General features: G+C 49.0%; 1 protein-coding gene across 3 annotated transcripts in view; it reads left to right on the plus strand.

The window, feature by feature from the left end:
• CACNA1E (calcium voltage-gated channel subunit alpha1 E) overlaps positions 1-15,632 on the plus strand; it is a 211,045-nt gene that overhangs the window by 17,664 nt on the left and 177,749 nt on the right. For all 3 annotated transcript variants that reach the window (XM_026656079.1, XM_026656080.1, XM_026656081.1), the window contains exons 2-3: positions 1,720-1,825; positions 2,408-2,547. In XM_026656079.1, coding sequence (XP_026511864.1) covers positions 1,720-1,825; positions 2,408-2,547 — 246 coding nt within the window. The remainder of the gene's footprint in view (positions 1-1,719; positions 1,826-2,407; positions 2,548-15,632) is intronic.

Consider the following 15,632-nt stretch of genomic DNA (forward strand, 5'->3'; position numbering starts at 1 on the left):
ACCCTGGGGTATGCTGCCCTCTGAGGGACTCCCCATTACACTCCCTTAGGCCCTGATTGCTGCCCTCTGAGGGACTCTGCATTACACCCCCTTAGGCCTGGTGGTATGCTGTCCTCTGAGGGACTTCCCACTACCGAATGGCTGACTTGTGGAAATTCTCCTGACATAACCTCTTTGACCCATCTAAGATAATTTCAGTCTTGCCGTATTTTTTGTTTCTGATTCCTTGTTAAGTGCTGACAGCATGCTCTGTGCTGGGCTGTGTGATCCACTATAATCAAACGAGCCCCTGGCCTGGAGAGCTGTAGTTCAGTCTCCAGCCAATTCCAAGCCATCCAATATCTCATTTCCTCACTGCAAGCACCCAGATGCCTAATAACCTTCTCAAAGGCTGGAGAGGGGGCAATGGGTATTGTTTGGTCCAAACCTCACTCAGAGCTCCTAGCGATACCGTGCAGAAATGACAGCACATCGGAAGCTGCATTGATCCCTAAGTGACTGCAGAAAGCATCTGAGCTACAAGGTTGATGGGAATTGAACCAATGATACAAATAGGGAATGTTCTATCAGGCGTGGCCCAAATGGGTCCAAACATCCCCAGTCATATCCAACTGACCAGTGGGGCAATGCAGTGGAATACGATGAGCAACACGATAATAGCAGCAAGGAAGGACAGATCTCCTCTCTCCATTGTAGGGAGTGCCTCATTTATGACTCTAACAAAGGTAGACTCAGCTGTGTGTCCTTGCCTGAAACCAGACTGAAATCAGTCAGATGCACGAGTAAGCCCAGTGTTTCTCTGCCATGGGTCTTAGTCAAAAATGGCAGAGTATGGACTGGTCTATAATTCCCAAGCCCAGCTGGGCTGAGCTAGGCTTTTATAAATGCAGGTGACTGATGTTAAATTCCATATTGGGGGCTGTATTTAATGCCAGCATGGGCACTTATTGGCTAGAGGGGCACCCAGGGAAATGGCAGGTTGGGGGCTTGCCTGAGGATGGCAGGTAGGACTGAGCGGGGAAGGAGGGGTGTGAGGCTACGAGGGATCGTCGAAGAGCTGGGGTTTCTCCAGATTCTCAGCAGAATTTGGTGAAGGAGGGTTGGCTGGGTTGGACCTTTATAGAGAAGATAAAGCCCTTCCCTCCCGGCGAAAGTATGGGTGTATTTTGCATTTATATTTTGCAGCCCGACCTGCTGGGTCACATCGGTTTTCATGTGGGCTCTGAAGGGGGCTTGTGGGCAATTTTAAACCTTTGTACTTATTCATCTTTGTATGTGTATTCCGGCCCCCCAGCATCCTGCATCGTCCTAGTTCAAAGCCACCTCTGGCTGAGGAGCTCACTATGGGTGCCCAGTCCCTTGTATTGCATCGGCTTCCTTCCATCACCAGTGCCAGCATTGTAGTTACCAGGTGGAGGAGGAGCGCTGGGCACCACTGGATCCCTGGCGAGAAGCTGCTGATGGGCTTGATGCTCTTGGCTGTCTTGTCTCATTTCCAAACAGCTGAATCAGTAAGTCTCACCCCACTAGCTAGGAGCAGAGGAAAATGGAAGCTTATCTGGCTGCTGTGTGCGTGCGCGCATGCGTGAGGAGAAATGGTAATCGCTTCCTGAGCAGTTACAAGTAGCGACAAAGGGGTGAGGAAGGAAGGGAGTCTGTGGATTAGAGACTTGTTCCATCTCTGTTATGTCATTTCTGCTCCTTAACTATCCCCTCCACGCCGTTTGAATACATGATCCTGGCCACTATCATTGCAAACTGCATCGTCCTAGCGCTGGAGCAGCACCTCCCCGAGGATGACAAGACACCCATGTCCCGACGACTAGTAAGTGCCTTTCTCTCATATCTTCCTTCTCTCCTGGAAGCAGCTGCAGCTTTCTTATGGGCGTGGATGTTAGCTGGTAGCAAGCCCATTGGCGAATACAGTTGCTGAGGTTTAAGCCTCTGGTCCCTACAGCTTCTCAGAAAACTGGAGGTGTGATCTCTTTTCTGTCTCTCTGATGGTGGTGATCCCAGAGTGCCTTTGGGGAAGGACAGAATGTGGCTGGAGCTTTCCTCTGGGCTCTTCATGCTCCTGAAAGACTTCTCCAACTCTGGGAGGTGGGGCAGGGATACTTGCTATTAATGGAGGTGTCAGAAAGGGTCTTCAGCTAGAAAGTGGGACAGGGAGGGTTACTGGGGAACAGAGATGAGGCCCGAGCCCTCCAGTTAATTATTCAAGGGTTTTGTGGGGCCTCAGAGTGTGCTGAGAGCAGAGCAGGCAGAGTGAGGCCCAATGTCGAGTAGTGAGCATGGTGGAACAGCCAAACTTCAGCACAATGTTAAATAAAAAGGTATAAGCAGCATTCCCCTCCGGACGTTTGCTGCGACTCCCTCTCTCACCAATCTCTTTCGTCCCTTCCCACAGGAGAAGACAGAGCCTTACTTCATTGGGATCTTTTGCTTTGAAGCTGGGATTAAAATAGTTGCTCTGGGATTTGTTTTCCACAAGGGCTCATACCTCCGGAACGGCTGGAACGTCATGGACTTCATCGTGGTCCTCAGTGGGTAAGTTCTCCTCGGTGCGTGAAGTGGTGTGGCCAAAAGACTGGTGAGGAGGGTGCTGTGTGGTAGGATCCAACAGCAGGTCCCAATGGTGTAAAAGCGGAGCAGTAGGGGTCTAATGTCAGGATCTTGGGACAATTGCCCTATTGAATCCATTGTCAGGGATTAAAATATATCCCCAAAGGAGGGAAAGTGCACAAATGTTTGTGTTGCAACCTCATTAACCAAATGCTGTGCTCCTTTGAGGCCTGACTTTGACTAGTGCTGCTTACTAGTCCTTATTAAAGGCTGGGAGCTGCTCTTCAGTCTGCTTTAATCCTGGGCCTCGCTCCCCCAGCTTGGCAGGGGCTGGGCATGCTCCACTCGTGACATGCTTACTCTCAGGGGCAAGAGAATGATCTCATTCTAACGTGCTAGATGGAGTCATGTTCAGCTCTCCTCAGCTAGAGCAGAGATGTCACCCGGCCACTGGGACTCTGTGATGGAAAAGCAAAATAGGAAAGTGGGAGTATGTGTGGGGTCCTGTTCAAAATGAAGGGCAGATAGTTTTGATGAGGAGCTGGTCAGCCCTGGTATTGGAAGCAGGGGCTGTGTTAGAATTTCAGAACTGGGGCATGGAAAGGTTCTTTTACCAGCCACTCCAAAAGTGCCTTCTGGGGCCCAGTCACCAGTGTGCTGGCTTCTGCTTTCTCAATACAAATAAATAAATAAAATGAAGAAAAACAGAAAAGAAAGCAGTTCCAGGTGGGAATCCATTTCCACATAACGCTCCACTCAGCAATCCATTATGCTGGGGCGGGTGCTGACTTCATGGATGGTCATCTACAAAGCACTTCTGGACTACTGGGAATTGTTGGCTGTGCCATATGTCACTGGACTGGTGGTTAACCCTGGGTTCGTGACTCAGTCTCAGGTTTCACCTCTGGATTTGATGTCGGGAGATGTTAACGGTCTCCACACAGATAATATGAAAGCAAACAAACATCATTTTTTTTGGTAAATTTGCTAGAATGATGATAATTTGCAAAGACAAATCAAACGAGCAGGACTCCTTAGCTTCCCAAGTGCAATCCCTCTTGACAGGGACCTTTGGAAGTGGAGTGTATTCAAACTGGTGTCCACAGAGACTGGGGCTTCAAAGAGGAGAAAAAACCCATCCAGACTGCAGCTCTATTCCTTTGTACGTGTTGTGCTGATTGAAATATTGCCAGCCCATGCAAAGAAGCCAGTTTAGTATATTGAAGCAGGTGGCTCCTGTCATCTGTGGATCTCAATGCACATTATTAATAATAATTAATAAAGCGCTTCATTAATAAAGCTTGCCATATCCCCTGTGTTATTACATCCTCCCCATGTTGCAGGGGAGGTAACTGAATCACTGAGGTGAAGTGAGTTGCCCAAGGTTTATTGCCTAATCAGAGACCGAGCTAGGAGTAGAGTCCAGGAGACCTGAATCCCAGAGCTCAGTTACATTGTCATGCCTGCTGGGGAGGTTTATGCTCAGGTACAAGGTCCGAAGAGGAAGGGCTGGAGTGTTGTTGAAGGTGGCAGTTCCCCACCATGTGGGCAGGCTGAGGAGATGGGATAAAACAAGGCTAAGGGTGGCACTGGCCATCTTGTTCAATGTCTGCTGCCTAGGTATAGCTCATGGCTGCAACTGCCCATCCACATCTCCTGGCAATGAATGCTGATGGGCCGGTATTCCACGTTGCATTTAGAGAGACTCCATGTTGGGACTGTCCATGCAGGAGCACCTGTTTGATTGCAGTGAGTTCCGTCACTTGTCTGGCTGCTAAAGCCAACGAGGCAGGTCCAGGGAGTGCATCAATGTGTGTGTCTCCAGGGGTACGCAGTCATGGGGCAGTATCAATCACTCACTGTTCAGTGTCCACCAGGCAGGATGCATTACATGGGGCACTGTTGGTTCCCTGCTTTGATAGGAGGGAGACAAAGGGGGTCTTGCCAGAAGTACAGTGATGGGCAATTCTGATTGGTTGCTGGCATCTTTGACAGATGGTCTGCTATTTAGAAATGTCTGTTTGGTAGAAGAACTGCGGTGAAGGAGCAAGGGACTGTGGCCATGGATTCTGCTTGCCCAATGCCAGTAGTGATCACGGGACCTGGAGGGATTTGATGGGAAGCGTGTCCATCTCTGCTTTCTGCTGGTGGTTTTCTGTTTGTCAGTGGACGTGCCTCACTCTTCAGAGAGTAACAAGCAGAAGATAGACTGTTTCCTGGTGGATTTGCAACATCTTTTCAGGTGTGCCATAGTTTCACACTGTAAAGGGTGCTGGGTCACGCTGGATGGGGTGCGACTCTTAATGGCCCTACGATGCACAGGCATGAGGGGTGGCCCCGTGCCCTGGGGATTGGGTGTGTGTGGGATTGCAGCTGGAGATGATCTCATGGGCTTGTCTTTGGTGTCCCTTTCTTAATGGCTTGGCCATTTGCCAGTTGGAGAGCAGCCCCTCAGGCTCTGATGTCCATCCCCTTCTTGTGCCATCGCCCAGTGCTCACCCACTGGCACATTCAGGCCATTTCCCTCTGGAACTTACTCCGAGTCTGTTCTCGCTAGTACCCACGCTAAGAAAGCTAAAAGGTTACTATGAACCAATGAAATCCCATTGGCAGGCTGTGCCATGTCTGGCCCTTCTCCGGGACTGCCTTAAGCAGCTAGCTCACTTCTGGGCTGTATGTACAACAAATACTCAGGCTCTGAAGGACTGCGATTTAGGAGGAGCAGCTGAGTGTGTGCGTGTGGGGTATTCCTCCTCGCTTACTCCTTAGCAATGTTGAACACAATGAGAAAACCCTCTCCAACTGCTCTGAGCCATCGCTTTCCCCAGGCACCCTCCTCTCCCTCTTTGTCAGGCTGGGGAGGGCATGGCTGGCTGTGCTGCTCCTCATTGCAGCCTGGTCAACTACTAGTTTCTCTTCCCCACGACCCAGCAGTGCTTGGCTTGCGGAGGCAGTGAAGTTGATCCTATCTCGGTATCCTCTTGGGAGCTTTTCAAGCTGGCTCCTGAGCCAGGTGAATGCTTGTAGGGAGCGAAGCAGTGGCCTCTCTGCTGGGACAGATCATTGTCTTTCCAGAGTAATTTTGCATCCCCCTCCTCTTTCCCCAGTGATGGCCATGGCTGTGATTCGCTGCCCGAGGGACTGGCACATACATAAATTGTAGACTTGCACTGTGGCAGACCTGGAGCAGCAAGGAGATAGCCAACTGTGCTGCGTCTGCAGATGCCTCAGGGCGGCTGATGTCCCAGAGAAGTACCACTCCCCTCACCCTCTGCCCTCCCTGGGGTGGAGTGGGCAATCCTCTCTCTTCTTCTTCCAGGATGGAGGTTTCCTGGTTTATAGCCCCTGAGAAGCAGGCTTCCAGATGAGCCCCTGCAACTGGGCTGGTGCATGTCGCCGGGGGTGGGGGCAGGTGGAGGGGGGTTGCAGGGATTTCCCCCCCCAGTCTCCTGGAGAAAATGGAAGACAATCTCACCCCCTATTTACACTAACACAAACATGGAAGGAAAGCTCCCAGGTGGGCTTCGGATGGGGCAGGCAGCTTCCCAGGTGGAGGGGAATAAGCAGGAGGCTCTGGCTTGAATCTGTGAAAAAGCCAGGCATCCACTGGGATGGGAGAGGGGGGCTGCATGGGCGGGAGCTATGGAGACAGCCCTCACCAGACCAGGGCCCTTCAGCGGAGAGGCAGAGGGGGTTTCTGGCACAGGCCTCCTCTCAGTGTGGTCAGCTCCTCTCACTGTGGTTACCAGTGGTTAGCAGTCACCTTTCCCCTCTCTCCCTGCTGACCGTGACTGACAGGAGGCTGAGTCAGCACTCAACAGTTACTCACCTATGAACACGTTCCCGATTTCTTTCCGAGCTTCTCCGTGCTCTGGGCATGGTGCCAGAAAATCAATTGTCCAGGAAGGGTTCTGAGCTCCATGCAACCCGACATGCTGACAAATGTCAGGAACCCAGTTACCAAGCACATAGGCCTCAACAGCAAGTGTCCTCGGGGTTTATTTAGAAAGTGCTCCCTTTTCTGGTGGTGGTTCCGAGGGCAGCACCTCCCCTTGCCTGCCTCACATGAGACCTTGATCTTGCCAGCTGTTGCATGGCTTTTACCCTGCCAGCTATGCACCTCTCCCAGCCCCATTCTTCTGTGGATCACTACCTGTTATAACCGTTGCTGGACACTCCTGATGTTTGAACAGCCATCCTGTGTCCTGATCTTCACTTCAGCAAGACAAAACCTGGGCAGAGCAATAGCTGTGAAGCAGCTGAAAGCGCCCCCAGAGTTTCTGCTGGTGTTTCAGTGCTGGCAGATAGTTGGAGAAAGACAAGAGTTTTGTGCCAACAATGTTTGATGTATAAAGGATACTTCTAAGGAGGCAACTGCCCATCTCTCCCAACCCATCCAAGGCCTGGTTCTGTGTTTGGACTAAGATCCATGCTGTCACATCTGAGAAGTAAAAGCTTGTGTAACGAGGAGATGAGGTAGGCTGAGGTTTGAGTGCTGTAGCATGCTCAGGACACTACCATAGGTGTAGTGTTTGCCTTCACACCATGTTACCCTATGGGATTTTGTGAACCCCTGCTGCTCTAGGCATTGGGTTGGAAGGAACTGTGGGTAAGATGCAGATCAAGTTTTGTTGTTCTGTGTAATGGATTTGTCGATTGATCATGAAATTCCCGAGTGTATTTGCTGTTCTAAATTATTAGAGGATTTCTTCAGCAAATAATTCTTGGGCTGCCAATCATTCATGAATAGCTTGTGAATATTTGCACTGTGAAGTTCATGCTGGGTTGGTTAGTTACATAAGGCAGGTAATATTGTTTCTGCCCCCTGCCTAGGTGACTTATATAACTAATCAGCAGAGCTCAAATGCAGGATTTTGCAATGAAATATGCAGATTGAAATTTGCTTTCAACAAGTATTTGAGTGTTTGAGCTTAAAAGTCTCTGTTCAGGAGGGTAATGGGGTATACAGGCTATTCAAGGCTTATCAGGTGAAGCCCCCGGGTACCAAAAAAATTCCTGGGGGAGAGAGGACACTGTCATTGAAGTGGAAGATGTGGTCCTTGGGAACTGCTCTGGAGTTTAGAAAGAAGCCCATCCTGTTGATCTCTGAGGAGCTAAACAGTTCAGGAGTCTGGATCAATGTTAACCAATCAGAATGAGTACATAATTGACTGCATCTTGACTAGATAGTGATCATTCTTTGACGAGCCAATCAACACACACAGATATCTGGTTCTTGACTGGCTCATCAGGAGTTAAGACAGTGTTCTTTTTCACAGACCTGTAGCTCATTTCACTCCTTTACAAAGTGTCTAATAGGAAAAGCTGTTACGCTTTTGAAATCTGTGGCCCTAATGTAGGGCTGTTCAGATCTTTATGATAGAAACATTTGGATGGTATGGAACAATACATATATTGGATTCATGTTTCTGGGAACAAGCTGAGAATCTGTCCTTGTGTTGACATTGACTTTGCCTCAATCAATATTTATTTCTTAGATCAATAAATCTGGATATTCATCCCAACGGAAACTAATAATCAGAATTGACTAACATTCTAGCTTCTACTTGGTAGCTAAAGTCACGCTATCTGGAGTGGCTCATGACAAAGAGTGCCAACTTCAGAGCATGAAGAAGAGCTCTGTGTGGCTCGAAAGCTTGCGCCTCTCACCATAGATGCCGACTTTTCATTGTGCCGGGGGGTGCTTGACCCCTGGCTTTGCCCCAGGCCCCACCCCCACCCAACCCCTTCCCTCAATGCCACACCCCTGCCATACCCCGCCCCTCCTCTCCCACCCCTGCTCCACCCTGCCCCGCCTCTTCCCGCCTCATTCCTCCCCCTACCCCCGAGCGCACTGCATTCTCACTCCTGCCCCCAGCCTCCTGCATGCTGCGAAACAACTGATTGTGGCGGGTGGGAGACATGGGGAGGGAGGGGAAGGCGCTGATTGTGGGGCTGATTGTGGAGTCGGCGCCTATGCCTCTCACCAACAGAAGTTGGTCCAATGAAAGATATCACCTCCCCCATCTTGTCTCTCTAACCTCAGGGCATGCTGTCAAAAAGCAAGGCAGACACCCCAAACTGGTGGCATTTCCATAATTAGATTTCACCAACCTAGTAACAAATGTGAACTCCCAAAGAACTACAATAGTCTTGTAATGCAGTCACAGACAGTCCCTTTAGACACTCCATCTTGCCACCCAGGCGAGCTGGACTATGTGATAAATGAACTGAAGAAGAGCTCTGTGTATCTCGAAAACTCATCTCTCTCATCAGCAGAAGTTGGTCCAATAAAAGTTATTACCTGACCCATCTTGTGTATGTGATAAATGGTCACTTACACCGAAGATCACAAAATATTTAGATTGTTCCCAGTCTCAAGAGACAAGTCATTTTCCTGAGGTCAATTTGTACCTTAGATCTCACACCAGAGACAACACTTGTAGCCAATCCTGTTATAAATAACTAAAGATTTATTAACTAGGAAAAAGAAATGAGAGTTATTTACAGGTTAAAGCAAGTGAGCAAACGAGTTTCAGTCTGTGATTCAAAAAGTGACAGAGCTGTAGTAATCTGTCAATTCAGAATGTCTTTCAGGGCTAACCCATGCCAAGCCGCATGGTGATCTCTTTGCTTATGTTTAGGAATCTTTGCCCTGCCAGATAGAATGAAGGAGATTCAGTTTCTTCTTGTCAGAAATTTTTATCCTCTTCACTCCAGAGTCCAAACTGATGGGATGAGTTCATGCATAGATCTCTCCTTCCTGGAGGGAGTTAGGAATACAATCAACAGGGCCTCTCTCTTTGGTGCTACACCATACCTCATTTCACTTCAATAGGCCATCTTGTATGCAGGGTGAGGCCTTTAATTAATGCTTCTTTTCCAGTTTGGTGAGTTACACAATTACAGAGGTTTACAATGCAAACACTCACTATAACTTTACACCAAGGGCTATAGAGGTTATAAATGAGATCAATACATGCAGCATCCGACAAGCATTTTATAAAGTCTAAACATGGTAAACACATTCTTATCAACTTAACATCTATATCAATTTTGATAATGCTAACACACAGGTGAGTCAGAGAGGTTTCCAGCTATCCATTTGTAAGTGTTCAGTGAGGCCTGGGGTCTTGGCATGAGCTGGCAGCTGGTCTGACAGTGTCACAGCTAACACTACAGTTAAGTATATAATCTTTTTCTGTTTCTAACCTGTACTGCCATATAATCATAATTTTCTGAAAAAATGCTTTTTTTCCATGCTTGCTTTTCATCTGAAAGGATGGTTTTTTGAGAGCAAAATTCTGTCCTTCATTTGGAGGTATGAGTGTTTGTGTGGAAAATGTGATTTTCCCTGTTGGTATATATATATATATTCATTTTTCCCCACACACAACTAAAAATTGGCCAGCCTTTGAAATTTGAATTGACACCTCTCGTTGAGTAGTATGTCCAGGATCAAATATGGACAAATATTGGCTGGAAATTAGCATAATTATCAACATTAGAAAACTGCCTATTGAGCATATGTAGGATCTTAGCACTCATCATTTATGTAAACAGGGACACCACTACTGACACCAATTACCATCTTTACTGCTAGTCTCAACAGAGACACCAAGGACTGAATGGGTCTGGAGAATCAACTCCCTTCTTCCCCTTAATGGTGGCCTATCCACCTGACAAGACAGTGGGAGAAGCTTGCACTGCCAATGCCCAGCCATGCAGTACCTGCTCCATGGACTTAGAGAGGACTTTTGTCCCTAGAGCTGTCAGTCAGGGACCTTTCACCTGAATTAAATTCACATGAAATAATTTTAGAAAGCAGGGAAGGAGAAAAAAGGGGTTAACTCCTTGCAAACGGTTAGATGGGTGTGATCTGCACACTGTGATTCTTTAGTATTATAGAATTTGTATTGGATTTCCTATAGCAATTACAATAATAATATAATAACAAGTCACAGGAGAGAGAGAGAGACAGAGTTGGGAGAACTTTTTTAATATTCAAAAAGAAAGTCTTTGCAAACTTGTATGGAGACCCAGCTTTTGTTAATTGCAGATGCTAGCAAAGAGATTCTGTTTTTCAAATGGCCAGGCTTCCGTAGTGTGGTCCTGCTGATCCATCAAGCCTCGCTGATACCTGCCAGATCCAATTCTTTGACATTTACACCCGTCGAATGCAGAGAATAGACTTGCCTGGGGAAGGGCTTAGAGGACGTGAGGATCGATGTAAACCAGCTAGATTTTGTTGGTCCTCTGCTCCCACAGCCTTAGTTCTGTGTGAGTGATGATGATGCAGGAAGCAGCAGATGAATTATCGACTGTGTAAAACCAGGATAAATAAATTGGGGTCAATAAAATAAGTACTAGCTTCAGGCCTTTTAACAAGAGTTTAATAATGGCTGCTGCACCTGAATGCCTCTTGGAAGCCCGGGGGGCTTTGTGGTTTTCATTAAGGTACTTCATGTGGTGGAACGTGGCCAGGGCGAATGAATGAATGAAAGAATGAACACCGGCCTTTCGCTGTGCCAGGGGGTAGTGCCATGCGGAGCCTGCCACTCCTGAGCTTCCTTACACATGTGCTGTGCCACTAACCACCTCACAACTGGCCTGACAGAACCAGCCTGCGCTGGAGTGAGACATGAGTAGCCTCCGAGTCACAGACCTTCCATTGTGGGGTGCCGAGGGTAATTCTGGGTCAGAGTCCCCCCAGTGTGGGGTAAGCAGCATTTGCTGGTGCATCCTATCCCAGCTGTGCTGTTCACTGGGAAATCCTCTTTGCAGTTACAACCCATGCTGTGCCATGGCTGGGCTGAGGTGCAGGGGACAGTTGTTAGACAGCTGTGTTTCTATTGTTGCTGCAAACCTCTAGACAAGACTGAGAGGCAGAGGGGCAGCTCTGGAGCATTTGTTTCCCGTAGCTGGTGACACGTTTCCTACGTGATGGTCATAGGCCCCATCCCTTCTCTCCTTCTGGGAATCCCCTGGAAGGGTTGGCACAAGGCAGGGAAGAAAGCTGTTAGGTTCCCGTCCCAGAATTTCCTCCATATTTTTATTTATTGAAGAGGCAGACTTAGGGGAAGGGCTTTTCCCTTGTCCCCCCTCAATAATAGCAGAGTAGCAGGCAGCTCAGCCCCCACACTTTGCAGATCCTTTGAGATGTGCTTGCATGTCCAAGGGTCTTCCTGAGAGGCAGTGTCCTGTGCGCGGAGGGCTGGCCTGTATCTCTGCCTGCTGCTCCCCTTCCCCCAAGCCTCCAGCTGTGCGGTTCCAATGGAATCCTGCCCAGGAGGCTGTTGCTGGCACCCCCATGAAGTGTGAAGCAGCTCTGCACAAGAGACTTTGCATTCTGGGGCTGATTCCCCTTCAGGCTTGAGGGAGGATGATGTGTGTCCTCCAAGTCCATGGACAAGAGAAGATGGTGCCACAGCGGTGGCTGTGCCGAGCCATGGGTGTATTTGTGCATGGGTATATGCGTGCATGTGTTCTCTCGCTCTCACCCACACAAACACACATACAGAGAATTGCTAGCGAGTTGTTTCCCAAGAGCAAACATCTCCATTTCCACAGGTGAAAGAGAACATTGTTACCCAGATGTCTGTCCACCTACAGCTCCTGCTCCAGTCAATGTCCTTTTACCCTGGGGAAGAATATCATCTGTTTCTCCTAAATGGATCTCCTTGCTTTGTGCAGCTGGGCTCTACCCCTCCTCTGTCTAGCACCTAGCATCCAATGACATTAGCAGTTCACACGTATTAACTAATCCCCCAAACTCCTGGGAGGCCGGTGTCGTACTCTCCATTGTACAGACGGGAAACAGACAGAGAAGCTGTCTTGTCAAAGTCAACATAGCATGTGGTTGGCAGAGCTGGGATTAGAACCCCAGAGTTCCTGGCTCCAAGTCCTGGACAATCCATTAGACACGCTGTCTCTCAGATGTTCCCCACTTAAGGGGACTTGCTTTGTTTGCTCTTCCCATCTGTCTCAAGCTGACAAATGCTACCTGCAGGTTTTTAACTGAACACCCAAGCACGGCATAAGGAACATTCTCTCTGGACCTGATCCAAAACCTATTGAAACCAAGTCTTTCCACTGACTCCCATGAGCTTTGGATCAAGCCCTTAATGCAGGCTCTGTATTGAAGACACCACTCCTTGTTTCCTTCCCCCTCTCTCCTGGGTACCCTGTTCCTCCTCGCAATAAGGGAGCCATCAGAGAGCCTTGTATCTATCCATCTGTATTCAGCCTGTGCCTCTGCTGAGAAATGAACCCATTAAAGTTTGATGCACTGTCAGGAGCTGCCCAGCGGGGAAGGGGGCGGGGGAGGATGAGCAGGGAATCTTTCCCCTCCTGTGGAAGCTGGGAACTGACGTCCCTATTTCTGGGTATGTGTGTGTGTGTGTGCATGTGCAGCCTGGCATGCTGTGTGTGTGTTATCCCATGTGAAAGCACCTCTGTATCTTCACCCAGATGCTGGTATCTCCCTGTTTTTGTATCCAGTGGAGAGCTGTGAGCACAAACAGCGCAGTAATTGTGTCCCTTTAGCTGTGTTTTCTCTTTATTACCAATTTGGCTTAAAAGGCTTTAAAAGCCTTTTCTCTCTTTGGGAGAGAAAGTATCTCGTATGTATGAATTGCTCTAGATTAGATTCCCTCCTTTCCCAGCTCAGAGCGTTGCCTACCTCCCTTTGGCACAGGCAGCGATTTTGGGATCCCCCCAGTGTGTTTGCTGGTATTCCCAGGTGTGTGCTGCCATAACAACAGCTGCATGCACTGGGGATGATGGCTCAGAGACCCACTAGACCAATGTTGTCGTGGCAGGTGTCTCACGAGTGTGGATCTCTCTTCCACCAGAACTGAGAGTGTTCCCAGACCTTCCTAGCTAGCAATGGGTCCAGTCACACCTTCCAACAGCTAAATGCATCATGACTTCAATTCTGTTCACTTCTTAGGTGAGGGTGTCCCTGAGGATGTGCAATGGGTCTGCGCCTGCACTGCTTTATTCTTTCTGTCCTTGTTTAAAGGCTGTCAAAACACGACCTACTCCGAACGGGAGCCCCTGACATCCACTCTGCAAGGTGCAAGGCCTTGCATTTTTAACCGACCTGCTGCCCGCACAAAGTGGGAAGGGCCTTTCAGGGCTGCTTTCCTTTCTCAGAGACGGGGTGGGGGGTGGGTACTGTGAATCTCACGTACATTCCTCGGCGAATATCCATCCTTGAAGGCAGGTTACAATGTGGGTCTAAGTTATCGAGGGCGTTTCTTGACTGGAAAGTTGGAAGGCATGGATTGAAAGGCCCATGAGAGAAGGGATACACCATAACATCAGGGAGTTCCTATCTAACGGCGAGACCCTGAGCAGCAACATCACAACGTGACTGTCATGAGGAAGTCTGCGGCATTATGTGGCCACAGAAATGTGGCTATTTGCCGATGCATGAGGTTGTCCTATTAATTCTGAATACAAGCTAATCCTCTGGTCAACGCAGACAAGATACCCCCCCCCCCTTCATTAAATCAGTGAATCTTGAATGCTGCTGGTTACCTACATGATGCCTTCCTGATCTCCCTCCCCCTCTCCCCTCTTTTCTGTCTTTCCAGGACAATTAGGAAAGTGTTTAGTCTTTGGATTGGATGAATAATTAATTCCCAGGCTTTGTGAATGATTCATGTGCCATATGCTATGGTGACAGGATGTGTGCGACACCGTCACCTCGTGCAAGGGCCGTGCCATTTTCCCGGCCTAGCAGAGGGGATGGTGTGTGGGAGGAGAGGGGAGGGTTCGCGCTGCAAGTGGCTTGTCTGGATTCAGATAGTTTTGGGGAAGTGGTGGGAGCACAGGAGAGGCAGGGATAGGCTTCCTACAGGCAGAGCTGTGTGTGTACTGGCAGCATATGGGCCGGGTCTCCAGGGGGCGCCTCCTGCCAGCTTCATTGAATGAATGGGGTCAGAGAGTCCCTGTGTGTGTCTCCCACACAGACATGACTGAAGCCATCTGGTTCCTGCAGTCTGAGTCTCTGCCACATTCCTTTCTCAGCCCACGAGGCGACTGTAGAGACAACTGATTCTCTGTTGTCATCTCTGGGCTTGATCCTGAGTGGTGCTGGGCATCTGAAACTCCCATTGATGTGAATGGGACTTTCGACTCTTCTCAGAATCAGGCTGTCTTTCTGTTGCTGAGCAATGCTTTACCTGCCACCTTCCGTTCGGGCTTTCTAGGTACAAACCTGCAAGGTGTTCGAGGAGAGGGGGGGCACTACTCCCACCGACTCTAGTGGGAGCTGAGGGCTCCTGGCACCATCTCCCAGGAGGCACTCGGCACCTTGCCGGATAGAGTTCTCTAAGAGCCAGCCAACATGCTAGGAAGCTGGGAATGGGCAACAGGGGATGGATCACTTGATGATTACCTGTTCTGTTCATTCCCTCTGGGGCACCTGGCATTGGCCACTGTCGGCAGACAGGATACTGGACTAGATGGACCATTGGTTTGACCCAGTATGGTCATTCTCATTTTCTTAGCTTATCATTCACCTGGAAACACTTCCACTTTGTATCGTTCTGGCTGGCAGCTTGTCTGCCTGTCATTCCTCTCCTCCTTCCGTCCACTCTAACTGCCTGTCTGGACAGGCTCCCCAGTTCTGCATAACACCCCCCACCCGAAGCAGCTCTTATATTTAAAGCGGGTGAATGAGAGAATCTTTTTGCCTGCCAGTCGTGCCTGTGTTGTCTCGGGAGAGAATCAGAATCGTAGGACTGGAAGGGACCTCGAGAGGTCATTTAGGCCAGCTCCCTGCACTCATGGCAGGGCTAAGTATTATCTAGATCATCCCTGACAGGTGTTTGTCCAACCTGCTCTTAAAAATCTCCAATGACGGACATTCCACAACCACTCTAGGCAATTTATTCCAGTGCTTAACCACCCTGACAGAAAGTTTTTCCTAAACTGCCCTTGCTGCAATTTAAGCCCATTGCTTCTTGTCCTATCCTGAGAGGCTAACGAGAACAATTTATCTCCCTCCTCCTTGTAACAACCTTTTATGTACTTGAAAACTATATCATGTCCCCTCTCAG

Source organism: Terrapene carolina, unplaced genomic scaffold, assembly GCF_002925995.2.
Source record: "Terrapene carolina triunguis isolate 2854851 unplaced genomic scaffold, T_m_triunguis-2.0 Scaffold211, whole genome shotgun sequence".
In the NCBI taxonomy this organism is placed as follows: domain Eukaryota; kingdom Metazoa; phylum Chordata; order Testudines; family Emydidae; genus Terrapene; species Terrapene triunguis.